This window comes from Penicillium paradoxum (assembly GCF_028828445.1).
Source record: "Penicillium paradoxum strain IBT 22861 chromosome Unknown utg000006l_segment0_segment0, whole genome shotgun sequence".
Lineage (NCBI taxonomy): Eukaryota > Fungi > Ascomycota > Eurotiomycetes > Eurotiales > Aspergillaceae > Penicillium > Penicillium paradoxum.
In genome coordinates this window covers 2937331-2964617 of record NW_026643184.1, presented here as the reverse complement: position 1 = coordinate 2964617, position 27287 = coordinate 2937331, and the positions used below count along the sequence as shown (strand labels likewise).

Sequence of the window (27287 nt, the reverse complement as noted above, 5' to 3'; positions counted from 1 at the left end):
AGTGGCTCCCAACGGTCTGCTCCGAGGAAGGATTAGCATAGGTTAATAATCATTTAGTACTCCGTGATACCGCGGTCGTATTTGTGCAACCCCCTCTAGTGCACCACAAGCGCGATTTATGTGGAGTTGGGGGAAACCCCCAGGGAGCTAACCGTCAACACGGTTGGGGTAGATTGGGATAGCAGAGGGCCCAGGGGTGTACGGAGTAAAAGAAATGCAGATCTTGATCTCAGTTCGGCATAGGAGGAATGAGAGCCATAAGAATCAAGAATCACAGACAGCAGGGCTCCCTCGGTGTGGAGAAGGTGGGCTCACGGGGCCTCGGCACGAGAGCAACAGTTCACATGCTGCGCATGTCATCATTTATATTCGTCTGTCACCCCCGTGTGAGCTGGCCACATTACACCCTGTACCACTACATTCACCATGTCTCTCAAGAAAGGTATGTCCCTGTCTTTCTGAGAAAACCAGCTGCTAATGGAACCAGATTCCCACCCCTCGTCCGCTGCCTTCGACGTCATCAACCAGACGCTCCAGGCTAACGATGCCGACCGCAAGGCCGCTCTCAGCCAGGCTAAGGCTATTTTCGCCTTCAACCTGAAGAACGCCAGCGGTGAGGAATCCGCCTGGTACCTCGACCTTAAGAACAAGGGTGAAGTCGGTCAGGGTCTTGCCCCATCTGGCGAGAAGGCTGATGGTGAGTCTCCACTCCTACTCTGCGCGCCGACACGCTGCGATTTTGTTCCCTTCGTGCGCTAATTCCTTTCTGCCAATAGTCACTCTCTCCCTCTCCGACCAAGATTTCAGCCAACTCGTTTCCGGCAAGGCCAATGCGCAGCGTTTGTTCATGGGCGGCAAGTTGAAGATCAAGGGCAACATCATGAAGGCTACAAAGATGGAGCCTATCCTGAAGAAGGCCCAGGGCGGTGCCAAGCTGTAAAGATTATATACCCCTTTGAGAAATTTTACACGGACTCCCTCATCCACAAGGGCGGTTATTTCGGGCTTTCTCTGTACTTCCGTTCTATCCGGTCAACTTGGCGGATGTGAATGTTCTGTATACGTACCGACGGCTGTCATCACCATCAGTCTAATTCGACAATACAAAAAAAATCTACATATCCCGTACATGTCCTTGTCGCGAAACACGCCCTTGATCTAGAACCACGAAGTAATCCGCGTCCTTGACCGCTTCGATGCGATGCGCAATAGTGATGACCGTAGACTGCTGCAACTCTTCCCGGATAATCTGCTGGATCTCAAGAGAAGTCTCATGGTCAACCGAAGCAGTTGCCTCGTCGAGAATGACGATTGCGCTTCGACGAAGGACAGCTCGCGTAAGAGCGATAAGTTGCCGTTGCCCCTGGCTGAGATTCCTTCCGCCAGCCTCAATATTCGTTTCAAGATGCCATCCATACCGACTACACAGACGCTCCAAGACCTCGGAGCACTGCTCATCGGAATAGTCTTCGGTCGGGTCTAGATTGAGTCGGATGCTACCAGGGAAAAGAACAGGATCCTGGGCAACGAAGGTGACACGCGTGCGCAATGCTTGTGTGTTAACGTCGGCGATATTGATTCCATCGATGAGAATGCGACCAGATTCTGGTCTAATGACACTCAATAGCGACATTGCCAGTGTGGACTTGCCGCTTCCTGTGCGGCCGGTAACTGCTGTAGTGGATCCCCCGGGGATGCGGAGAGAGATGTTCGCAAGTGAGGGTTCGAGATGTGCCGCGTAACGAAGAGTTGCATCCTCAAAGACAACATCACTACCGTAAGTTGGCCATGCGGCTGGGGGGGCGATGGTACCGGGTGTTTCTTCTTCGATGTGGAGTAGCTCGTCGACTCGCTCTACCGACACAAAATCCATTTGAAGTTGGCCATATTGCTTGCACAATGCATGTGTGGACTGCACGAAGTTATTTGCAGCAATAAGCACGAATGCTACCAATCCCGGTGTGGTATTAGTGTACAAAGCTAGAGCTGTGAGACAAAAGGTTGAAAAAGCGGATAGGCCCTCGAACCGGTACATGAGCCAGCTTTGAAGTGACCAGTAGAAATGATCCATCCCTTGGAACTTGTCAACCACAGATATGACGCGGCTTTGGAACTGTAACTCTGCATGGAATGCTCGGACGGTGGTCAGGCCGTGCAATAACTCGCCGAAGTTGGATAACAGAGGACTCAGGGATACCATCTCAAGGCGCCGTAAGCTCTGAGATGTGGGAAGGAAACGCAGGAATATCAAGACAAACGCTACAGTGAGAGCAACGGAGAACAACAAAAAGACTGGGGTAGCGGTGGCGATTACCAGGACGGAAGAGATCCAAATGATAGCCTGGAATGCAATCACTTGGAATTGCTCACTGATATTACCATCAACGACGCCAATGTCAGATGTGAGACGGTTCATCAAGCGCCCCAGAGGGATTGTATCTTAGACTGTGGGTTAACTCTGGAGTGCTGAATCCAAGCAATAGAACTTACCTAGGTATCGGAAGGTCGCATGGCTGACTCGAACCAAGACCTGTCGGAACAACGACTGCCCGGCATAGTAAACGATAACCAGCATTAGCAGCTGAGCGATGAGGAGTGTGGCAGCCTGAAAAGAGATGATAGCAAAGAATGTCCACAGCCAGGGTCTCACATCCTCACGTGGAGGAGGCAGTTGTTCTATCGGGTTCTGCGGCATAAAGTATGTCTCCATGCTCGACACCGAGAGTAGCCAGGAGCCTTGTGACCTTCTTTCAGTCCAATTAGAGAGGTCCCCCCGAAGAACAGTTGTCTGCTCGTAGGCTTCTCCCCAACCTTTGAGGAACCATGATTGTCCGACAGCCATCAGTCGGTAAATTGCCAAAATTAAGACGAGGGAAAGCCACCAGCGGTATTTTCCGGCCCTGATATAGTTCCAATAGACCCGAGCCTTGACACCCCCCCTCTGCTCGATGCTCATCATCAATGAATTTGTCTGGTACAGCAGCTGACTCTTCCTCCAGAGTAGGTTCCGCTTCTAGTTCGCCTTCATGATCGACGAATTGCTGTGAAGATTCGGTCACATCAAGATTTATTGTATCTTTGTCGTAGACAGTAGCATGCTTTTCACAGATATCAACGATTTGATCCGCAATTTGACGAACCAATGTAGTCCTGTGCGTGACCAGAACAACAGTCCGGTCTTTCATCAAAGGCCCCGAAAAGCATTTGCGGACTATTAGCTCCGCGGTATTATGATCCAGCGCAGACAAAGGGTCATCCAAAAGTAAAACTTGCGATGCACTATAGACAGCCCTTGCCAAAGCTACTCGAGCCTTTTGTCCACCCGATAGGCCAATACCATTTTCGCCCACAAACGACAAATCGCCGTGTTTGAATTGGGCAAGATCGGGAAGCAAAGCACAGGCTTCTAGAGTCCGCTTGTAGCGCTGTTCATGATAAGGAGCAGAGAACAGAATGTTATCCCGAATACTCATGCTTTGTAGCCATGGTGTCTGGGCACAGTATCCGACCATCTCGTTAGGAATATGGGCTGTGCCACCAAGTCTATCAAGTTCCCCCAAAAGAGCTTGCAGGAAGGCAGTTTTGCCAGCCCCGACTTTGCCGGTGACAACTGTCAATCCTTTAGGAATGGTGACATCAATATCAACCAGGACAGGTGAGAGCTTCCCGGGCCATGCGAACGAGCAAGACTGCATTGAAAGCGGAGTCTCGTCTGCGGAAGGTCCAGAAGGCGAGCGTTCCTTGTCTGGTTCGGACATAAAGTCCTCGATACGACCTAGGGCAATGAAAGCATTGATGAGCGATGTGATAAGACCAGGAATATCACGCAGTCGGGTCTCTAGCATGGTAAACAACTGCAAGGCGGGGAATATAATGTCAATCCGCAATTCATGTCCAGCTAAAAACGTATATGCGTACAACGCAACAACTGGAAAGACGCCACTTGCGAAAGCATTGATGAAACGAATCAATATGCTCCACAGACTGGTGACGATTCGAATATTTAACTCATGCTGTCGGGCTTCCATTACCTGGTTGAGCCAATGGTTTTGCCACCCATACCATCGCAGGTGACGGATTGCTTCGACAAATTGTGAAGTGATTTGGAGCCTGGTATCGGTTGCTGCTCGTCTGACACGCTCCCAACGAAGGAGAACCTTGGTTACTAGTGCGTTCACGGCCTGTGCAGCGATGACAGCTAATATACCCAGGAAGCAGGACGGGCCAAAGAGTGTCCAGACAAGGAACGTGGCGATTACAAGTCCCAGCGGCTTGTCTATAAGAGAGTCAACCTCCCAAAACCTCTGAGCCACTTCGTAAACATCCCCTCGCAGGAGATTGAAAATCTTGCCAAGTGATGCAGCTTCCTTGGCAGGCTTCTGCGGGGTGTTTTGTCTGCGAGAGATGACACGACGCCAGAACCCTTCCACTGCTTTGGTTGGGTGTTGTTGGCCATCCTGAGCTACATTGTCGTTAATAGCATCGTTCGATTCGCCATTGGTCGGTTCTGATTTGTCCTCAACCATCAGCCCGAAGATATTCTTTCGTGAAAGGGCTTTCTCATAGACCATCATAATCATTTCACCTCGTGATCTTTCATAGCAACGTCTTCCATACCACAAAAGCAGCACTTGGGACTGCGCAGCGACAAGTCTAAGAGTAAAAGATAGGAAGGCATACGTCAGAGGTACGCGTTTTGGTTGCGACGGATCTTTCATAGCCTGTAATAGTTGCTGCAATAATACAGGAGTCGAAAAGTCTGTGAGTTTTGTTAGTTACAAAGACGAAAGAAAAGATCGGAGTCACTCTACCGCATAGCATCTGAACAATCGAGACTGTAGAGATGATAAAAACATCAATTCCATTGGCCCTCAATAGTCGACCAAGGACAGAGCCACGAAGCCGACGAAACTTTTCATGGAGCCGGCTATGCTGAAAGTCAAAGCCCAGCAGCCAAACATCTTGTTCATGTAGCTGTCTTTTGCGTCCAGTGGAGATAAGTGGTGCCATCCATGACACCGTGAGGAACTGCCAGAGCTTCAAATTGTCTTCTGGGGTGCGAAAGTGATTTGATGGTTGTTGTCCAACAGCGCTAATATCTACTGACGATATCGAAGGCTCGCGAAACGGCATCAAGAGAATTGCTGCACAAGCTGCTGCTGCTGCCGCTGCGGCGATATAGCGCGCAATGATTTTGAATTTCGGGCTCATATCTGGATGAGTCGCCAGTGAGAGCTCAATCGCCAATGTTACTACATAATATGCAAGTAGCGAGATGGGACATGACCTAGGCCGCTTGAATGCGACCAAAATTGATGCTGTAGCCTAATAATGGCGTCAGTGGCCGATACTCTCGAATGAGCGGACAACTAACCCATGAAAGGACAAGAACAAAAGCTGAACCATCGAATCTTGGAGGAACAAACTGAACAGACTCAGCCAGAAGTCCAATAGCTGAAAATACAAGAAGAGAGACTGTCCAACGCAATGATTGCTTGGGACGATCTAGCGGAAGCTCTTGAGTATCATGTTCCTCGGACACAAAAGGGACGGTCCATTTAGGGCGCCAGTTCTTGGAGAAGCTTCCAATTAAATGGCTCAATGCAATCATCAATACTATGGTCGCTGGGATACACGCCAGGTAAGGCAATGCACAAGGTGATATCCACGCATTGTGCGAGTCCTGGATTGGTCAGTCGGATGAGAGCCGAAGCAAGGGGGGCCATGTGCTCATACCCAGAAATGGTCACACCTTGATCTGAAGTCACCCTGGACCAAAGGGATTTGATTCATATTCAGCCCGAAGAGCAACCTTGGAATGCTAGCTCTTCTTGTCAGCCTTAGTGACATCCCTTTGTGAAGCAACGTGGGGCTGGATCAACATTCCTCCGCTTGGTCCGTGCCATCTATACAGGCCATATTTGGTGTTTTATTTTGTTGGGAAAATTAAATCGTGGAATCCTAAGATGAAGACTAACTTCATGAGTTCTCACATCCAATGGGGAGGGGCGCTCTGCACCATCACCGTAAAGAAGATATACCGAAATCTCACATTGTTTTAACAGACCCAGCACCGTGGCAAATACACCCAAAGACACGAAAATTCCCTTCGACTCCCTTCCATTAGGCCCGACAGGCCTAAGAGGGAACGCCTAGGGTCGATTCGGAAAAGATGACCAGCTGGGGACATTAAATCTGCTCACCAGCGAACGTGTCATCGAAGCCTCAAAGGAAATCAAAACCGGTGTGCGGATTTCGCTCGATTGGCCACTCAGCATGCCTTCATATCCGAGCTTCAATCACGATCCGTTTAAGCAGCAGATTGTTCTTCGGCATCCGAATTGTGTTTATGATGACGTGTTGACGTTTAATAGCCAGATATGGACTCAGTGGGACGGATTTAGGCATTACGATATATTGAAAGAGCAATTGACTGTCATTTTGATTATTTTTTTAATGGTTATTGGCTCTATCTAGCAAACCAGAAGTCATGGCAGTTCTATAACGGCCATACAAGGAAGGAGATCGAGGGTTCAGATGTTATTGGCATTCACTGTAAGCAAAAGTTCTTTCATTTCCTAACAAGCCACAACTAGCTATTACACTTTAATCATATAGCCGTGTGCGAACACGGTGGAATAACAGGCCGCGGTGTCCTCCTTGACTACGCAGACTGGGCCGCCACAAATTCCATATCCGTATCCACCCTCAAATCCGAGACCATAAGCCTCAAGCATCTACAACAAGCTGTCAAAGATCACAAGCTTGCCTTCCAAAAAGGCGATGAATGTAAAGAAAGGTCTGTCATGAGTATATAAAAGAAATGGGGTGGAAGTGGAAAGCAGTGAGAACGATATGCAAACCTCACAGATCTCAGACACATTCACATATCATCACAGAGTTAAAGTCCCCCCATCAATGACAATATCAGCCCCAGTAATGTATCGACCCGCACGCTGACTGCACAGCATAACAACAGCCCCAGTGGTCTCCTCAGGATCTCCCATCCGACCCATAGGACACCGAGAATCCCAAACTTTCCTAACATCCGCCAATCCATCTCCAGCATTGAGAATAGTATCCATATACCCGGGACTGATACTATTTACTCGAATCCCATGAACCGCCCACTCAGCAGCCAGGTTGCGCGTCAGATGCGCGACCCCAGCCTTGCTTGCATTATAAGCAGCCTGCGGCTGAGGGAAATTGGTACAATGCGCCGAAATCGACGCAGTGAACAAGATGCACCCACCCTTTTTTGAAGCTTCCATACGTTTTGCTGCTGCCTGCGCGCAGAAGAACGATCCGTTCAGATTCACATCCATCACTTTGGTGAATTGGTCGAGCGTTACAGTGAGGGATGGTTGACATCCTGGGATTCCAGCAAAGCAGCAGAGAATATCAATCCCGCCCATGGTCTTATTTGCCTGCTCGAATGCGGCCTCGATAGATTCCATTGCCGTCACATCCAAGGGGATCTTGGTAATACTCGCAGAGGGGAACTCCGATACCAGTGATTGGATTTGTTGATCTGAAGCTTTGAGGGTCATGGGGAGGTCCATGATACACAGTGCCGAGAGTCCATGTTCTAGGAGCGCCTGGGCGGATATGAGGCCAAGCGCTCCAGCCCCACCGGTAACTATGGCTGTCCCGTTAACTCGGAAGCGTGCTTCTGCTCGCACACGAGCAGGTGCCAAGCTCACAGGAGGGAAGGGGCGAGTCAGCGGGCTTGTTCCTTGCGATAATGTCATGATAGGGATCACTCGGGAGGTCAAAGATGCTCGCTCGTCCTCGACTGCCCCTGTGGGTGTTTTCGCAGACATATTGGTACTATTGAGGTCGCAATCAGGACCTTTCTTCAAAAGTCAGGGCGATAGAGACGAGAATCTATGAATCGACACTTCAGAACGAGCAATGTTGCAGAGACCAGGCAAACGAACTATAAAAAACGAGAAATTGAGATCATTTGAGGTACTTGGAATATAGCGACTTATTGATCCGATAGAAAAAGAAAGGCACTGAGGACCCTCAGTCTTTTGAATGGCTTCTGAGATGGAAGCAGTTCACGGAGATCTGTCAACTAGAAGAAGTCAATCCAATATCTTGGGGGCAACTGCCCAGGTGGTGAGATAGGGCGGATGCGAGGCGGGACGCTTCCACCAAAGCGGGGAATGTCCAATGTGAGCGGAGACGCCAAGCTTCGGAGTGGGCCAGTCCGACACATGGATGTATTGCCAAGAAATCTATAAGGATGGAAGGCTATATCGAATGCATTCAAATGGAGTTATCGCAATCTGAGGAATGTCGGTTGTAGTAAGAGGAACACCTTGAAATGCATTATGAACTATGCTAAAAAGCTGCGGTCTATAGGAAAGGCTTATATAGCCTGACAGATCTAAATCTAAACATTGAATCTATACATCGTAGTAATTTTTACGCCGAAAACCCTCAAAAGAGAGAGATTCTCGAGCCTCGTCAGTCCCCAATCAATTAGTGTTGGCACAAGACCAACTTCGAGCGTTAGAGTCTTCGTGGATTGCGACACCTGACACCCACAATCCCAATGCGCACTACATAACGTTAGTCCCGGCAAAGATGGACAAATAGGAGGATACTTACAATGGCAATGGCAATAGCCAGCACCAGAAGATTGGTGATTGTGAGAACGGTCTTCTTCCAGTTCTGGAAGTACCGGCCGCGGTTCATGTAGAGCCAGAAGATCGCAGGGAGTCCGACTGTCAGTAGGTCAGTATTTTTTTAGATATTTGTAGATTGGATGATGGGAAGGAGAATAAATCTTACAGCTGAACCAACTGCCGAAGAGCGCACTCTGTAATCTCTGCGTTAGTCAAGGTGCTCAGATAACTTGCGAAGTGTGGTATGATTCGAAACTTACAATCAGACTCAGCAGATCATTGAACACGGGAATTGATTCTGCGACAACCCAGGCCACAACCCAGACTGCAATGCAGATAGCAACCCATGATCCAATCGACAGGAAGCTTCGGCTGTGCATCTTGTCGGATCCACGGAAAAGACGCACGTAGATGTATTTACACGCGACATGGCCTAAGACAACACCGGAAAGAATGGTCTGTATAGAATTAGTAACGGTAATCAAGGAAACGTGACCAAAAAGAAAGAGCTTACAGTCGGGATTGAGAGACCCCAGGCAATCTTGCTCATCAGAGGGCTCAGAGACAGAATAGCAGGCGACTGAACACCGGGGCTGGTGGCGGTTTCGGGTCCCACGTAGTGATAGATGAGCAGAGCGCTGACAAGGTACAAGACTGTGTCGACGATTTGAAGCATTGCAAGCGACTTGTTGAATGTGCGTGGGTCCTCGGTCTCGGACATGAAGCCAAAGTACGCAACGTGAGCCACTATAAGATAGGCCCTCGGATTAGCTCGGTTTACTCCATTAGATGCTGGGGCAACATACAGTAGGCGAAAATGATGTTCGTCACCGCTAAGAATCCGTCGCGGAAGCTGACATCCGTGACGGCCTCGTTGACAACATGTCCTTTGCTCTGGACTCCCACGGTGATCATGGTCAACAGCGTGGCGACAAAGACACTGACGAATGCTTGATTTAGGTCAGTCAAGTTATTCCCCCCGGAATAGGTTATGCTACAATCACCCTGGTGAAATACTTACAGATGACGGACATCCAGTAGACCTTGTCCATTGTACGAGGCAAAGCACCCAAGAAGCAGATGATCAGTCCGACGACACCAAACACCAACGTGCAGGTACCATGGTCAGTTAGTACGTTCATCAGGATATTGAACATCAAAATGTTGCTCGCCATGAGGAAGATCAGCAGTAGCAGCTGGCCAAGTCCCAGCAACTCACGGCCGAAGGGACCCATCAAGATTTCACCAGCATCACCCATGCTGTGAACCTCGGGGTAACGAAGTTTGAATTGGCCAATGACATAGCCGGTGTACCATGAAAGAGCAGAGATGAACACAATCATGATAGCAGCGCTGATTGAAAATGTTAGTCATGGTATCTTCAAGCTGCCAAAGGGGGATACATACGGGGCCATTCCAAGAGTCGCCACTGCGGATGGCAGAGAAAGGATACCCACAGATACATTCTCCGCAATCATGACTGGGACTGGCGTTAGAGACCGAAGCTTTCAAAGCGCATGGTAGATATCGAGAACCGGAGACTTACGCATTCCACAGTGCCTGTTTAACCATGATCAGCATGTCTATATCGAGGTATGTATTAAAATGAATAGAGCATCCAGTACTTACCACCATTTCATAGTCCGATACTTGACCTCGGCGTTGTCCTCATTGCCAAATGGCTCCAGGTGCTTCGCGTCCGATTTTTTCTCCAGATCTTTCTCGAGGGGTCCATCGGCCACCATGCCGTCGTCCACAGCACATGTCTTGGTGTCAAACATGACTGTCTGACTCAACACTTCTCCAAGTCGAGATCTTTAAGCAGACTAAATTGACAAATCGATTCAATTACGGCATCTGTTTCAAAGACTAAAAATTTTAGCCAGGCCCCAAAAAATCTCTGAAAGCGCTCCGGGGATCACAAGTGGAGCCGCGACTTTCCCGAAACTGATCGGCCCGATTGGGACATGCCGCACACGGCCATCGCTATGGCTTCCATTTCAACGGTGGAATTTGAGTCAGTGAAGCTTTTAGATAGAAAATTCCAGACTGTATGATATATGTATCTCTCAAGTTCTCCCCAAAATGGGAAAGGCAGGTCAGCCTGGTATGGTTTAGCGTGGGGCCTATGTATGGAGTTCCTATGTGGTAAGTGAAAAGCGCCACTGAAGTTCTTCAGCTCCGTGATGCTCTCCGCATGAGATCTAGAGATAAGATCAGGAACAGCATTTTAACAGCCCAAGAGGGGGTGTACGTTGAATAAAGTCCGAAATCCCCCCAAGTGTTGTGCAGCGTAACTCTGACAGGATGTCTCAGATGTCTGTTCTGGGGTGGACGAAAAGTGGACCTCGGGAGTTTCCCGCGCAGAACGGAGAGGTATGTACCTAGGCGTATCAAAAACAACATATCAACATTGTCCGCTTATCGATATCTAGGAATCCATGGAGCCTTGTGTCAGAGTCTACCGAGAGAGACGTCGAGATGCATCATGAAGATGTTGATTGAGGTAGAAGACTAACTGAGCTATGGAAAGAGGGAGAGATCTAACACCCTCCACGAGCGAAGAACATAGCGAGAAAAAAGGAAAGACAATTAGGAAAGACAACTAGGAAATGTAATTTAAAAAGGCAATTTAGAAACATAATTTAGAAAGACAACCTAAAGAGATCATCTGAAATATGCTACCGCTTATAAAGCTTATAAAGGCTAGTTACCGAAGAGATTTCCCCTGTCGGATACGAATCCGAGCCAATGGGAGTTGCCGTGGCTTTGATAGTGGAGGCAGTTCATGAATCACGGATAAAATATATTTCACATTCCGAATATAGAAGCTATGATACCTCAAAGGGTGAAATATGCAATAGTGGCAGCGTATGTAGCCAGATTGTCACTGACCTGCGCCAGCGCAGTACCATCCTTCACGATCATGTAAGTTGTGCCCACAGTATTGAGTCCATAGACAACCAGTCCACTTGTGCTTCCCTCGATGCTGAAAATCATGCTCTGGCAGTTCTCTGGAAGCGGGAACGTGGAGCATGTGGTGCTGTAATTGTTGAAGAAGCTGTACAGGCCAGCCCCATAGATGATGACGTTCTTGGTGTTGAGAATACGAAGACCGAGCGAGTTACAGTTTCCACCCAGACAGCTACTATAGCTGGGGTCGTTGAGAGCAGGGTTGGTAGGATAAGGACCATTGGCTGCGTTGGGATTGGGTTGGTAGTATCTGTGCGCCATCGGTCAGGGCAGGAACATCAAGGGAGGAATGATATAGTATAGCATCACTCACGGTGTTTCAGTCTGTACAAAGCCTGCCATGATTGAGCTTGCACCTGAGAATTGGTACTGGTATAGCGAGTGATGCTCGGATCCCGTTCCGTAACTTGCGTTGGTGTTAGTGGCGAGAACGCATGTTGATGACTTCCTGTTACTTACAGCCAAACATTCTTTCCTTCAATCAAGAGACCACGCCCAGTATAGACTGAGATTTGGGTATTAGTTGGGCTTTCGAGATCATGATCGGCAGTCCAAAGCCAGACGTTCTCGAGGTAAGCGCCGCTAGCGGTTTTAGTAATGTGCATGGACATGTAGGCAGCCTGACAAGCCGCAGAGACAGCTGCAGTCGTCGGACACTGCGCAACCTGTTGCTGAGATCCTTTGAAACCTCCAATTCGGGTGTGGACGTCCCACATTCCAGAGCCTAATGTCGCTGCCAAGTTCCACTCAACCAGTACAGCGCCCGGCGTGGAGCCTGAGGTGCTCACTATCATGTCGGACCATTCAACGGATCCGGACTCCCCAGATCTGCCAATCTGAACCACCGGGACAGGGTTAGTGATACTCGACCATACACTACCGGTGGCCATGAGGACGGAGTATGCCTCGCCGACAATCCGAGAGCCTGGCGGGACATAAAGAGTATTGGTGATCTTGTACGTTCCTTGATCGAAGAAGAGAATCTTCCCAGCGGAGGCGGTGGATGCCAAGGCAGACTGGATAACAGCTGTGTCATCAGTTGAACCATCTCCTTTTGCGCCTGCGCTTCTGATGCTGATGAACGAAGCCACTGGTGATTGTGCATACTGGGGCTTGGTCTTGGTATAATACCTGTTTGAACCAGGAGCCAGCAAAGCGCCTGGGCGTGTAGGTGGAGTGAAAGAGCCCTGGAAGTTTGCGGGCCCGTTCGGTGTATACTTGTGGCCCTGTCCCCAGGCGGCGATGGTCATGGAGCCTGTCGAGCCAGCAAGGACAGTCCCGCCGACGCCTTGCACTGCCACTGGGACGTTGTTCAGAGCGATGTTCTCCAGAATAAGACTGCCAGTTGACAGTGTCGAGCTCTGCCAAGCGGTTGTCACAAAGGTAGCGCAGTTTTGAATGGTGCTGTCGAGGATATTGACAGACCCTACAAGCTGGGCGCCAGCACCCCCATTGCTAATTGAAATAGCAGTTCCGCAGTCAATAATCGTGAGACCTTGATAAGTCCATCCCCAATCCCAAATTTGAGAAATTGCGGTTACTGCATTTCTAATGACCAAATTTCGCATTGTGAATTGCTGGTTGCCAACATTGGCTCCATACAGACCACCGGTAATTACCACGTCAGTCATCCAGCCGCCGGAGCCTGGTATTTTAATTAGTCGAGATCTGAAGGGATTCAAGTATCAACTTACCATTCTCTATGAAAATGCCCTGGTGTTGCGTTCCAGAAGCAGAACTCATAACAATCTGAACATTCTGGATGCTGGAGGCCTGGCCAGTCGGCCAATGAATACCTGTTGCAGCAGTAGCGGCAGGAATTGAAGTTAAGTCCAGCTTCAGATTTCGAATCTGCCTGAAGAACACATTTGTCGATGTCCAGCCCTGGTTGCCATCGCTCTGGTATTGGTCGCCGTCAATCATGCCCAGCCCGACGAAATTTGCGGTTGCCTTTAAAACCGGCATAGCATTCGCATTGCCGATTAGCTGGGTGAAGTAGTAATCAATGATCGACGATGAGATCAGGTACGTTCCAGATGGGAAGTACACTGTCGCAGGAGTTGTAGTAGAGGATTGTCTGCTTGCCGGGCCGAAACGGCCACCGTCGCTGATAGCTGCATTGATGGCAGCGGTGTCATCAGTTACACCATCACCTATGTTCGCGTTAATAACTCGCAGAAATGGTTGTCGCCCTAATATTCTCACCTTTGGCTCCATAATCCTTCACATTGCGGAAGACTTTGTAGCCAGAGGGGTTCGAGTTGAAGGCAGCGACTCCTTGATGAGCGATGTCCGCCAGCCAGTACGCAGTGTCTGCGGCTGCCACTTTTGCAACAGGGGCGTGAACATTTGCCGCATCCGTTTCCACGCTGGCAGCGGCAGCGACGACTTTTGTTGCAGCACCGACAGCTGTGTATTGCGCAAAGGGCTCCAAAGCAGAACTGACTATCTCATCCACAGCAGGAATATGTAGCAATTGAGCTCTGGCACATGCCAGCAGCGAAAGATACTTGATCACAGAATAATAGTGCATCGTTGCCCCCAAACACCGAAGAGTGCCAGCCAGTGAGCGGAGAAGTCTGAGCCACTGGAGAAACGTGGGAAAAGAGCTGGGAGCACATGGCTTAAGTATAGCCACCTGGCCCTCATTCCGATGATAGACTCGATCGGATAATGCATGAGCCCGCATGACAAATAAGGGGTGGATGGATGACCTGCATCCTCCGCTGCAGACAAGTCAGTCTGGGGAATGCCACTCTGGAATACCACTTGAGACGGAGAAATGGATAGCGAGTGACTGTAGACCAGGGGTATCTATTGGTGATTATTGCCCGGTGAGGTTGTTCACCCCGTCACACTGTGCTCTCCGCGAGAAGATGAAGAAGTAGTGCTGATCTTTCCCCACAAAAGATCTCCTCCCCTGTCTCTCCCAGCCGGTCAACCAATGACCAGTGAATTCCGAGCACAACACATCATGTAGAAAAGCAACCTAAAAAGCTAGTTTGCCGGGGGGCGCTTTCCAATAGGACTGGAATGTGACGGGTTGCAGAACCCATTGCAGCCACCATTGGGGTATGTGACCCAAGGCTGTGAGGAACGTCTCCAAAGTTTATGCGCATCCAATATATTTGGGGTCTGGACGGCCTGGACTATCCTTCTGATCAACTTAAACGGGGATAAGGTCAGAAGATCCAAGGGAACGCCACATCGCGTGTATAAGGAGATGGAAGCCGATGACATTGAAGTACTTTGGACATCTTGACCGGGGAAAGGTCACACTTCACGGATTTTGTTCGCTTTCACCCGGACGCCGTCACACTCTGAACTCTTGGTAGAAGACCCCTGGAAGGGTCAAGTCTCGAGTCAGCCCAAGTTTGTAGCTTCCCATTATTGTGCTTGATACCTAGATTAGGTATGATGTGAGTTTCTTGGAGCATGTGCGTTTTTCTTGAGCCAATACATACATGTACATGTATGAATCAAAGTGGCCGTATGTCGGTACGTACATGTACGGAGTCCATGTATGGGGAATACTTCCGAGTTACTTTGAAAGTGGTTTGAGCCCTCGGCCGACTTGAATGCTCGACCGCCAAATTCTGCTATATCCATGGATGCTTGTCTCTCTCTCTCTCTCATTCACGCCGAATATCTATTATTAACATCCTTTATTCAGGATGTTCTTCATAGTCTGTGGCGAATCTCTCTTTCTGCGTGCACAGTCGCTACAATGAACGAGTGGGGTTTCCATTCACAGAAATAGAAATAGACGGCTCTTTATTTGCTACCTATGTACCATATGAGTGAATTGCGACATAAATCGTAAGATGGCACATCAAACGATATCGCCATATCAACCCCTTTCTCGCTGGCAAACAATAGAAAAGCCCCGAGCATCGACCTTGCCAAGACCACCCACGTGACTGCATTTTTCCGCCTTGGATGCTCTGCAAAAAAAATAAAAAAATAACAGTCGTGACTTCCCTTATCTCGCGAGGCATATCGAATCTTCGAAGACAAATATCATCAGGGACAGGAACCATCCCTTGATCGGTCTTCGAACTCCCCTCTCCCAGCTCGATAGCTCTTTCAGTCGTGCTGTCAGCTTCCTGCGCGCCGGATCGCGAACTTGTTGCCGAATCGCGAAGACCACCCCATCTCAAAGACATTAGAGACAAATTGGCGTTTGTTCTCTCCACGATCGTCAGTTCTCAAGTGGAAAGTAATTGTTATCAAGCCCGCTCCTCTCGAGTCCGGAGTCGGAAAGGCCCTCGTCGCACCCCGAAGCTTCCCACCTCGATTGCCGTGACTGAGGAAACTCATCTAGGCATCATATCGAGCGTCGGTTTTGACTCAAGCTTGATCGGCGGAAGCTGAACCGGGTCACGTAGGATCCAAACAATATTGAGCAGTTCGAGCTTGCAGCATACAGCCACCAGTGGTTGCCCCACGCTGAATATGTTAAAGCGTGGCGCCCTAGGCCCTCACGGTTCTAAAGAAGACGAAGGAAATTTCGGAATGGCTAGTACTCCCGATGAAAAGCCGCAGCGGGCGACAGCGGCCCAGTTAGCCAACAGAAAGTAAGTCATATCCGGGTCACCAATGGATGAGCATAAGCTGATCGGAGATCTCTTTTCGACCCTTAGGATCAAAGATGTCCGTAGACGCCGAGCCCCAACACCCAGTGGTGGCGCATCTGATGCGGCTCCATTCAACCCCTTCTCATCCGCGACCCCGGCCGCGGCACCAGCACCAGCACCAATTCAATCGAGCGGGTTCGTCTTTGGTCAAAATCAGAGCCAGAGTTTCCCTGGTGCAAGCTCAACACCCACTCAAGGGGGTATGTTCTCATCAGGCACTAACGGCCAAGCGGCTGAGCCCGCGCCATTCAGCTTCGGTGCGACCTCTACCTCGTTCGGATCTGCGCCTTCGAGCAATCCCTTTTCCGTAGACACATCATTTGGCGGAAGCTCACAATCAACCAATGGATTCAGTTTCGGGGGTTTCAATGCCGGTAGCCAAGCTACTCCCTCCTTTGGTGGGTTTGGAGCCCAGCAAAATGCGAGCACTCCGGCCACCACCTCGGCCACCACCTCGGCCAGCGGCGGCCTGTTTGGAAAGACTACAACAAATATTTCTCCTGCCGATGAAATCATGTCAGTTTCGCCAGATACCAAGCCCAACGGAGGTTCTGTATTTGCACAGCAGCCAGCCCCGGGTGGGCTGGCTCTCGGAAATCCATTCTCGAATCTTTCAGGGCAGAATGCCAGCAATCCATTCGCGCCACCCAAGGCGGCTGGCACAGACCAAACCGCCGCCAAGCCCGCGGAGCCCCAGCCTTTCAAGCCTCTCTTCGGCGCAACTCCCGCCGCCTCGAAGCCTTTTGGTGGAGAGAAAGAGCAGCCAGCCGCCAGCAATCCATTCGCATTCTCCTCGGGACAGAATACAACCACCAGCAACAACCTTTTTGCCCCTAGGGCACCGTCAGCAGATCCGATCTCTGCGAAGCCCGTAGAGGCCGCGCAGCCTTTCGGTGCTCTTTTCGGGTCGAAGTCCAGCTCTCAGCCCCCAGAGTCTGTTAGCAACTTGTTCGCGCCCAAGCCAGCGGCGGAAGAACCAAAGGCGAGCAATCCGTTTGCGAACCTGTCAGCACCGAGTTCATTCAGCGGCTTGTCTTCGCCAAAAGTCACCGGGACCGAGGAGAGTTCTGGAAAGACTGCCGAGGCACAACCGTTCAAGACAATGTTTGGTACACCTGCACCATCGAAAGTTTCAGAGTTCGGAAAGGAACAGAGCGCTACACCGGCATTTGGTAACATGTTTGCAACACCTAAGCCGACCTCTGAGAATGCAACCGCAAAGGCTACAGAGGACCAGCCGTTCAAGTCCATGTTTGGTACACCTGCAGCATCAAAGACCTCAGAAACTAAGGAGACCGCTACGCCAGCATTTGGTAATATGTTCGCAACACCAAAGCCGGCCGCTGAGATTGCGCCTGCAAAGCCAACAGGAGACCAGCCGTTCAAGTCCATGTTTGGCACACCTGCGGCATCCAAGACCTTGGAGGCTGTGACAGAGTCGCCCGCTACGCCCGCATTTGGTAATATGTTCGCAACACCCACGCCAGCTGTCGATAGCGCGGCTGCGAAGCCTCTCGGTAATCAGCTTCCCAAGCCCATGTTCGGAACACCTGCAAGCTCGAAGCCTGCGGTGGCAGAGAAGGAGCAATCAGCAGCGAGTGGTGTATTCGCACCGAAGGCGACAAGTGAAGAACAGACACCTCTGCCTGCAAAGAATGTGCAGTTCGGTTCTATCTTTGGAGCGTCTCCTGCAACCTCGAAGCTTGGAGAAGGACAGACAGCCCAAGCTACGCCTAGTAATCCCTTCGCGAATCTGTCAGGGCAGAACGCATTCAACAACCCGTTCGCACTGAAGCCCGCAGAGCAAGCTGAAAAGCCCCAATCACCAGGCAAGCCATTGTTCGGTGCCAGTGTGGGAGTTGAGGACAATAAGAACAATAACCAGGCAGCTTTGGGTACCGCATTGGCCAACCCATTCGCGGCTACCCCTAAGGCAACCAATGAACCACCGAAGGAAGCTGCGACAGCGACGACCATCCAGGCACCTTCCTCTCAATTGTCGTCCGACGCGTCTCAGAAGAGTTGTTTACAATTCCCTTCTACCTCTTCTTCTCCTCTCCCTTCTTCCTCCTCAACTTCTACTGTTTCCAATATTTCTACCACTTCCAGCACTTTGCTTGCATCCAGCACTTTCATTGCTCCAGACACTGACAGTCTTTTCCCTAAACCTGATCATCCTGTATCAATTGAATATCCCGACATGCCTCTCAAACGTCTTTTCCCTGAAGATGCCGAGGTCGATCGTCGGCATCTCAATGAGGCCACTCTTCTCTGGAAACTTCGCATGTTGACCGAGTCTTTCAAGCGCGAGGTCGCCAAATGCGACCCCATGACTGATGATATCGACGACGTCATTTTGCTTTACGTTGAACTTCGCCGTGACATGGGCATCCCCATCGGATCGATCGACCCTATCGAGGAGGCTGAACGGGCCGAGCTGAATCATCGTGAAGCCGCCCAGGAAGCGCCAAACGGCGAAGTGCCTGCTCCGATCGCGACCCCTCCCACTTTCACTCCTCCTAATTTGCACGGCAAACGCACTGCACCTGCCGACAAGCCTGAAAGCGGATCTTCGACTTCCTCCAAGTTCGCCCAATCCTTCTCTGCTCCGTCCCCTGCTCCGGCGACTACTGCTGCTGACGCTTTCAGCGCTCCTGTTGCTGCTAAAATACCTGCTGCTACTGGTCCCGTCTCTGCTGCTGCCCCAGTCGCTACTTCGGCCGCCACTCCTGCTGCTGCGATTCCCAAGTTTGACGGTGGAGCCACCTCGACCGCAATTCCCAAGTTTGGTGCTGGTGCCGCTTCTACCGCTGCCCCTAACTTCCAAATTCCTAAATTTGGTGCTGGCGCTACTGGCACTGATTTCATGGCCCAGTTCAAGGCACAGGCGGACAAGACTGCCGCTGAAGAAAAGGCTAAGAGAAAGGCTGAGGAGTTTGACTCCGACTCTGACGACGAGGAGGAGTGGGAACGCAAGGATGCGGAACGTCAACGCGAGAAGAAGGCTCAACACGAAGCAGCAGCAAAGAAGCGCCCTATTTTTGTCCCCGGCGAGGGATTCAAATTTGTCGATGACACTACTCCACAGAGCGTTGCGGGGCCTACTACTCCTGCTACCACTGCTACTCCTGTCACCACTAGCACCCCTGCTCCTTTTGCTTCCCTCGCTGCTCCGTTATCTTCCTCTGCTTTGGGAGCAAGCACTTCCTCTGTGTCGCGTATTCCATCGACCCCTGACGCGTCCGAATCCTCATCGATCCTCGGTACAAATCAGCCATCGCCTGCATCTGCCGCTTTCGGTGGGGCCAAGCCTGCATCCTCGACTTCAATCTTTGGTACGGGTCTTGCTAGCTCTACAAACTCCTCGGTGTTTGCTTCCAGTCAACCGGTTCCAGCCTCGCAGAACATCTTCGGTGGGCTCAAGCCAACTTCGCCGAAACGTAAGGCCTCGGCGGATGACAGTGATGACGAGGACGATGCTCCCGCGAAAAGGGTCAAGTCAACGTCTCCTCCTCCTTCGGGTGCCAGTATCTTTGGACGGGTCTCAACTGCAACCACCCCAGTTGCTCCAACCCCATCTTTCCCAGCTGCTTCGACCACTCCCTTCACACCAGCGGCCCAAGCCAGTCCTTTCTCCCAGCCTGTGTCAGCCACCCCCTCGGCACCTGCTGCTGAGCCCAAAGTCGCCAACGATGATGAGGAAGGTGAGCCGGGCGAAATCTTTGATTTGACTCGCGGCAACGGCGGCGAAGAAGAAGAAACCGTTTTGTTCGAGGACAAGTCCCGAGCTTTCAAGCTTGATGGACAGTGGGCTTCTAAGGGAACCGGTCCCGTCCGGCTTCTGCAACACCCTGTCACCAAGCGCGCGCGGATTGTGGCCCGTGCTGACCCCAGTGGAAACGTTATCTTGAACACTCTCTTGAAAAAGGAGTTTGACTACTCTCTCACTACCAACAGTGTCCAATTCATGGTGCCCGAGGAGGATGGCAAGCTCCGGCATTGGGCGCTTCGCGTGAAGCGTGAGAGACTTCAAGAATTCCACGATCTGATCCAAAAGATCAAGAACTAAATTTGTTTTGATATGGTCATGGAGAACGATCTCTTCCTGTTTTCGCTATTTTTCTACCCTAAAGGGATTGTATGTTTATGTCTAAGCGCATTGCATGGGTTTGCATTTGCGTTATGGTTCGGTTTGCTTTGCTTTTCTCTTTTTTTTTGTATCTCGCTGCCCTTGGACATTGTTGGCCCGGCCTTACGCAGTGGGCCAGCTTAGTCCTGGGCTTGAGTACCGTTGTTTGGCGCCCAGTCGGGGGCCCGGGTATGTCCCTGGGCCCACGGGTTTCCTCGAATTTTCTTTTTTTTTTAGAAAAAATCTCACACAATTTGATCTTTCAATTTCTACTTCGTATAGTTGTGTAATTTCCATGAAATACGATAATCCCAGGCAACCAGGACAGACTAATCTCCTAGAGGCCTCAAGCGAAAGGCTAAAAAAAGAGGACTCGCTGTGAGAGGCCGAGACTCCGGTGGCGCCTTCGAAGGCCAGACTAATTCCCACCTACTTAAGACATGGCTTTCCCTGGCTCTTTTTCTGTTTGACGGTTTTCTTCTCTCACTTTCACGGCTATCACTCGTTCATTGCCCAGTCATTCATTCAATCTTCAACATGAAGACCGCCGCTCTTTCTTTGCTCTTCGGGCTTGCCAGCCTCGCCACAGCCCGCACTGACCTGGAAGGCTGTGTCTCCTCAATGGTCGTAATCAACTACGGTGCCAGCTACCTCTGGTACGTCCCGGACAGCGGTGAAATCTGCTCGTTCCTCGACTGTGGTGGTGGTCGCGCACCCGCCAAGTCCACCGTACCGGGCTGTCCTCTGTACACCGGCACGGCCACCGTCACTGCCGACTACATCGAAGGCTGGGGACCAAATGGCAAGCAAGCCGCCTCTACGACTACCATCCAGTCGACCGCTTCTTCCGCTTCTTCCGCCGCTTCCCAGGTAATCACCGCTCCCGCTGTGCAAACCACTGAGGCCTCCGTGTCGGAATCGACTTCTGCTTCTGCGTCCGATTCCGCCTCTGCCTCTGCCTCTGCCTCTGCTTCTGCTTCTGCCTCTGCTTCCCCCTCCGACGCGGAAAACACCAGCATCCCGAAGTCCACCACCGGATCCTCTGCGTCTGTGTCTCTCACTACTTCCGCAAGCTCAGCTGCTGGTAACGCGACTTCCGCCGCGCCGTCTAGCAGCCCTACCTTCAATGCCGCCAATACCCGTGTCGCCAACGGTGCTGGAGTCTTGGCCATTATGGCTGCCATGGTCGGAGCTGTGGCTCTGTAGTTCCCATGCGGAGTATGTGGACGCTAAATGCATTTTAGATTTCTACGATGTTTAGTGCCAAGAATCGGATTTAGATCTATATTAAACAGTGCTACAAAAGGAATTGATTCGTATTTGTTATGGATCGTTTAAGACACATACCACACCATTTTCGGAAATACGGGAAGACGTTGTAATGTATCATCTTTCTTTATTTCTTTGTGTAGCTCGCTTGTTCGAAAGAAAGGGAAAAAGGGAAGAAAAAAAGAGATGAGCCGCATTGCCGATCTGCTTGAGCCGCCTGCTTGGCGAGACCCAGTGTGACTGGGGCTTTCTCCACGTTAATTTGAACTCGTGAACTCGGTCGGCAGTGGGCACAGGATCCTCAGATGTGGAATTAATTCATGAAACTTGCTGTTTGGGTGCAATTCAATCTAAGACATGACTTGGGATGGGGTGTGATCGAGCTTCAGATGGCAACGCAAGGCTGTGGCACAATACCCCGTGTTTAGAATAATAGGGGACTACTCCGTAGTGCGCTTTCAATTCAAAGTGGAATAGTATACTCCGTACTAGGTCATACAATCCAACGCTGACGAGTTATAATTACAAAGTGAGCCCCTGACCAAAATCGCGGAAAGTCGGGGAACGGACTCCGTTCGATCCGATGGGGCCTTCTATGATTGCCCATATATAGGCGGGAGTTCACCAAAGGGAAACAATAAATCCAGAGGCATATTCATCATAAGCTCGTAGTCCATCTGGGACACACTGGTCGGCGGAGTTTGGTCCAGTACTTCTTTTCTCTGTCGATGGATTTGTTTAATGGTTCTGACACGATAACTCATTCTTCCGAATATTTCAGGCAGCTCGGTCGGTTCGGAGTCTTTCCCCAGCTTTTGTTGGAAAGATGCGCGTTGCTCTTCAAGCTTGGCAAATATTTGGTCGATGGTCTGGTCGAAGTTCATTGCGTTCTCCACGTATGCTCGGTCCCATCCAGGATGATCGTAGAGAGAAAGCTGGGAGAGGGTGACAGTTGCTTTGCCTAATTGACTTATAATCGTGAAGGGGAAGTAGGGTAAAAGGCCTGAGGGGAGAGCGAAGATGTGCCGGAAGAAGGAGGTTGTTGTTTCAAGGCAACGGAATAGGAGGTCCAATCTCATGAGAGGATGGTCGCCATAATGCGCCTGGGAGGTTTGTTTGCTGAGGGCAACTCGATACAGATGTATCTCCACTGTGTTGTAATGCAGCTGAAGGATGGCTGTAATGGCTGTTAGAACATGGTGAATTGTCGCACGTCTATATACTCAGAACTCACTAGAGTGTGGTGATTCGCCCCGCATGCGATCTTTGAGTTGCTTGAGCTCAGCCTCTAGCCATCGTATGCTAAGACCAAGAGCCGCTGATGGAACTGATGAAGAATGGAACTCGGTGTGGTATAGCGTGTGATGAACTCTATCCGCGAGGTTCATCGCTCGGACGAGCTGTACCAGGAAGGTGTCGGTGGGATACTCTGCGACCTGGTCTAGCATATTGCAGCATTCGTCCGTATATCTTGTGAAGCGTATAATCGGTCCCAAGTCTTTCACACATGTTGATATCCTTCCGAAATATTAGCTTGTGTCCAGCAGATTGGATGGTCAGATCGTGCACATACATCGAAGTCAAGTAATAACATCCAAGATATGTTCGCCGCTCTTCGAGTGTGCGCACTGGATTATGAGACTCTTCGTTTGCTATCTCTTTTAGATAAGTCAACGGGTAGTTCAAGTTTTTCTGATAGGCCACCCCCTGATTCAACCCTAAGCTCAATGACTGAGCTACGAGCAAATGCACAAAGACATCCAGCTGGGCAGTGGTGCGAGTAACACACATAGGTTCAACTTCCGGGTTGGGCTTGGTGGTGAGATTTTCATGTTCCGCAGGTCGCGGAAAGCGACTCACTGAAGTGAACCAGGCCACATTAACGAGAAGCCCCTGGAGCAGGTCCAGGCTATATTCTCCTCTTATAACAATGTGTTCAGCCACATAGCCCTGTACTGCGTCCACTATTTCTCGCTGCCGCCTGGCGTTCTGGCACGCAACCATTGAAATATTCAGATAAAGGAATGGTTTCTCTCGACGCAGCTCTTCCGCAGTGACGTGCGATGGGAACGTCACGAATGGAAAGAGAGGAAACAATTTTTCGAAAAATACCTCCATAAACAGTTGGCCTTCAATCTCCCCAGGAGCAGCGATAATTTCTTCGAATGTAGGCGAAGATCTTGTGGTTGCTGGCCCAGTTTCTAACCGCTCTCTGGCATTTCGTTCTGAGGCGGCTAACATGGCGACCATGCGGTCTAATTTGGCCTCAAGGGCTGCAACATCTCTGATCAAAATGTCAGTAGTTTCGCTATGCATTTTCATACATTATATCAACTTACGAGTCCCTCGGCTCTAGTCTTTTTTCACGTCGATGGGCCCCGGGTAATTGATTTCCGCATTCTTTACCCAGCCGGCGACAACTAATAGACATCAATATGAATCCATAGGGCTCCTTGATATATTCAGCTGAATTATATACTTACCGTTTGCAAGGCCCGTTAACTTCCGGTAAACATCGTACTTTAGCCTTGGCACAGGTAATGCATGCTTTGGGATGCCGGGTGCCGACCCCGTGGTCCGCCATACCGAATGGCGTCTTGGCAGTTCCACGAGCAGTTCAGAGGTTGTTCTATGGGCTTTGGATCTTATCACTAGATTGTAGCCGCTTCATGGGAATCCCGATATATTCGTGGACAAAGGGAAGAGATGGCGCGGAAGCGGAGTCCGCTCTAGAGCCTTTCCAAGATGAGAGTTACTATGGGCACCCCTTTTTACTACGGGCACCCCTCCCGCTAAACCCTTTATGATTTCCTTCTAGCTGGCCACTGCCCTTACCACCCCCCGTATTACTGATCTGGTTCCCCCCCAGTATTACCTATTATCATCACATGATTAAATTACTGCCCTTATCCCCCAGAAATATCATATTCCCACATTCGCTTAATTTCATGAAGCTATTCCGCAGTCGTTTAGGTTCATAAAGCTATTCCAAACTATAGGGTACTAGATAGAGATCATATAGATATGATATTTTCAATCCAATTGAAACAGCTAATACTAATCTAGGTCATAAATGAAGCCAAAAATTACTGATTTCCGTAGAAATGAGGGTATAGAGTTTTCGAAAAGGGGGGTCATATAACCTCAAAATAGATACTAATTTTCAAAAGTAGTGCCAAACGACTATTTAGCTCCTAGTGTATATACGCCTACTACGTAAGGTATAATACTTATCCTACTATTTAATTATACCTACTCCGTACTAACTTTAGGTATAGTATATAGTTTACCCTTAATATAGAGCCCCCTATACCTAGTCTCCCTAATACTACGCCCCCCTTTTAAATCGTCGAAACCGCCACACTATCTATTAAGGAGTCCCGAAGGTAGGCACTCAAAACCCTTAACTAGTAGGCTCTTCTACTAGGCTTCTTAGTCGTAATAATATATAGTAAGCCTCGCGTAATATAGTTCGAGTATAGCCTTAGTCGTAGTTATCGCACTAATCGAGCCCTAGTAATACGGAAACGTCTACGCTAGAGCCGCTTAATAGGCTATACATTTATTAGGAGACTTCGGCTTATCGCGAGTAATATATAGTAGCTAGAGATCGCTAATACTAGCTATAATTATAGTTTAGTTACGTCCTCTACTTCCGTTATTACTCGCCGAGTTAAAACTAAGTATATACTATCTACTATCGAGAGTTAGATAGCTAACTAGATATCGACTCGTTAGATTATAGGTATAATATAGGAGAAGGTAGAGTTATAAGGGCGATAGTCTTACTTATAGCCCCGTAATATTACTAATCGGCGGGCTAAGATAAAGCTTTAACGGTTAGCTAGACGCACCCTAATATAGGCACTTCTTATAGATCTCCCTAAAGATAGTAGCTAGATCATTCGATATAAGGTTAATACCGTTAATAACTCCCTTACTACCCTCTTTATAGTCTATAAAACTAGTCTCTAGCTCCTACGTACTAATCTATATATCCTATAGATAGACTATACGTATAAAACTAATAAATAGAAGATGCCCCTTCTTAATATTATAGGGGCTTCTTTAGTTAGGAGGACCTTTTATATCGTATATAGCTTCCTTACTAGCGAGAAGGAAGCTTTATATTATAGGGTCCTCTACTAGTTAAGGGAGATCTATACTACTATTTATATAGGAGCTAGTATACTAATACTAGCTCGTGCTACTATAGCTAAGTCCCCTAATCTCCCTATAATGTTAGGACCGGCGTGCTGGCGGGTCCTGGCAGGTAATATAGAACTAGAGTGAAGGAATAGCAGGGTGCTAGTATATTCATAAACTAATCGCTAAAGAGCTAAGTTCCCCTAGCAGTCTCTATATAGATGACCTTTGGCGGGTCACGGGACTAGGTCACCTGACCCGGCAGGACTCAGTCTCCCTAGTGCGGTCTCTGGCGGGGGGTCATGCTACCCCTACTAGGTCACGGGTTCTAGGTCACTAGACCAGGCGGGATCCAGCCTATAAGGCACTCTCCTAGTAGAGGGTCGTAACATTTTCCCCCCTCCTTAAAGAGCTACGTCCTCGCAGCTAAGGGTCGGGGTCGAGGGTCTCTTACAGTCGAGATAGGGAGGGTTCGAAAATAGCATATATATCTAGCTATCTAAAAGAGGGTAATTTGTCTTTATAGTGGAAGGTGTAGATAGACTCGGAGCTTTAAGCGTTATCTCTCTTCGTCGCGCATAATCTAAGTTCTTTATATATTTTTCACTTATCTCTCTTCGAGTTATAGCTTTCTTCTTTCTACACTTCCTCGTCCTTTCGCTTTTTCTTCTCGTAGCTTTTCGTCGCTTTACTTTTCTTCTTATAGCTTTTCGTCGTCTCGCTTTTCTTACTATAGGTCATTTCGACTTATTATAGTAGCTCCCTTTCCTCCGGTCGCGAGTGCGACGTACACCTCTATTAATAATTACGCCCCTCCGGCCGTCGTCTCCCCTATTAACCCTATAAGTACGTAGTATCGGCGTTATATAGACCGTCTTAGATATAACCTAGGGTATATATATATCCCTCCGCCTAGCGGGATTAACGTTAATACTCCCCGGTATAACTATTATACGAGGAAGCGGTAGTCTTATATAATAGTAAGTATAGGCCTCCGCTCGTATTAGCGGTTATTAACGTTCCTTAGGTCGATTCTAGGCTCGACGCTTAAGCTAATACTTATATCTTAGCGCCCCGTACTACCCCCGCGTAGAATATATCGTTTCTTACGATTATATAGGGGTTTCGAGGTACGCGGAACACTTTAACTCGAGATATCTATACGGGTATAGTTACGCCTTTCGGTCCTCCTCGCGCTACGCCCCCTCTACCTCCCCTACCCCCTCCGCCCCCTTCGGCGTAGGTTTTATTAATAAGTCGGGTTATAGGTTAGCTTCGGGCGCCTCCTTAGGCTAGGTTACGTATATAGCGGTAAGGATATAGGCGTATCTCGGAGGTTACTCGTCTAATATAGGTAGTTATTACGTTATACCCTTAGAGAGTGTTAGCTATATTACTTTTTATCCTATTTTTCGGCGATAAACTCCTATATATCCTTATTATACGTCTATAGTCTCTTTAGGATATTTTTCGTCCGCTCCTTATCTTTACTAGTGT

At 49.4% G+C, this 27287-nt stretch overlaps 8 protein-coding genes across 8 annotated transcripts; 3 read left to right on the top strand and 5 right to left on the bottom strand.

Moving 5' to 3' along the window:
* Positions 1 to 474: 474 nt before the first annotated feature.
* On the bottom strand, positions 475 to 5211 carry N7457_007503 (uncharacterized protein; the record flags this gene model as incomplete). Its single annotated transcript, XM_057178546.1, has 6 exons — positions 475 to 711; positions 1068 to 1073; positions 1130 to 2439; positions 2491 to 2747; positions 2812 to 4759; positions 4812 to 5211. The coding sequence occupies 6 exons, from the start codon at positions 5209 to 5211 to the stop codon at positions 475 to 477; spliced, it is 4158 nt and encodes a 1385-aa protein (XP_057030290.1).
* A 755-nt stretch (positions 5212 to 5966) lies between these two features.
* On the top strand, positions 5967 to 6818 carry N7457_007502 (uncharacterized protein; the record flags this gene model as incomplete). The annotated part of the gene is made up of 5 exons (XM_057178545.1): positions 5967 to 6026; positions 6066 to 6157; positions 6207 to 6357; positions 6486 to 6555; positions 6619 to 6818. 5 exons carry the CDS (start codon positions 5967 to 5969, stop codon positions 6816 to 6818), a joined length of 573 nt encoding a protein of 190 aa, XP_057030289.1.
* A 75-nt stretch (positions 6819 to 6893) lies between these two features.
* Positions 6894 to 7823, bottom strand: N7457_007501 (Short-chain dehydrogenase/reductase SDR; the record flags this gene model as incomplete). Its single annotated transcript, XM_057178544.1, has 1 exon — positions 6894 to 7823. The coding sequence occupies one exon, from the start codon at positions 7821 to 7823 to the stop codon at positions 6894 to 6896; it is 930 nt and encodes a 309-aa protein (XP_057030288.1).
* Positions 7824 to 8486: 663 nt separating this feature from the next.
* N7457_007500 (uncharacterized protein) lies at positions 8487 to 10417 on the bottom strand (the record flags this gene model as incomplete). The annotated part of the gene is made up of 10 exons (XM_057178543.1): positions 8487 to 8570; positions 8620 to 8735; positions 8803 to 8830; positions 8897 to 9094; positions 9151 to 9383; positions 9443 to 9586; positions 9658 to 9989; positions 10044 to 10116; positions 10183 to 10196; positions 10266 to 10417. The coding sequence occupies 10 exons, from the start codon at positions 10415 to 10417 to the stop codon at positions 8487 to 8489; spliced, it is 1374 nt and encodes a 457-aa protein (XP_057030287.1).
* Positions 10418 to 11477: 1060 nt separating this feature from the next.
* Positions 11478 to 14142, bottom strand: N7457_007499 (glycoside hydrolase family 55 protein; the record flags this gene model as incomplete). Its single annotated transcript, XM_057178542.1, has 5 exons — positions 11478 to 11859; positions 11923 to 12015; positions 12069 to 13254; positions 13304 to 13762; positions 13815 to 14142. The coding sequence occupies 5 exons, from the start codon at positions 14140 to 14142 to the stop codon at positions 11478 to 11480; spliced, it is 2448 nt and encodes an 815-aa protein (XP_057030286.1).
* A 1922-nt stretch (positions 14143 to 16064) lies between these two features.
* Positions 16065 to 20315, top strand: N7457_007498 (uncharacterized protein; the record flags this gene model as incomplete). The annotated part of the gene is made up of 2 exons (XM_057178541.1): positions 16065 to 16186; positions 16253 to 20315. The coding sequence occupies 2 exons, from the start codon at positions 16065 to 16067 to the stop codon at positions 20313 to 20315; spliced, it is 4185 nt and encodes a 1394-aa protein (XP_057030285.1).
* A 597-nt stretch (positions 20316 to 20912) lies between these two features.
* N7457_007497 (uncharacterized protein) lies at positions 20913 to 21581 on the top strand (the record flags this gene model as incomplete). The annotated part of the gene is made up of 1 exon (XM_057178540.1): positions 20913 to 21581. The coding sequence occupies one exon, from the start codon at positions 20913 to 20915 to the stop codon at positions 21579 to 21581; it is 669 nt and encodes a 222-aa protein (XP_057030284.1).
* Positions 21582 to 22237: 656 nt separating this feature from the next.
* N7457_007496 (Zn(II)2Cys6 transcription factor) lies at positions 22238 to 24228 on the bottom strand (the record flags this gene model as incomplete). Its single annotated transcript, XM_057178539.1, has 5 exons — positions 22238 to 22821; positions 22879 to 23162; positions 23218 to 23928; positions 23984 to 24064; positions 24128 to 24228. The coding sequence occupies 5 exons, from the start codon at positions 24226 to 24228 to the stop codon at positions 22238 to 22240; spliced, it is 1761 nt and encodes a 586-aa protein (XP_057030283.1).
* Between the last annotated feature and the right edge of the window lie 3059 nt (positions 24229 to 27287).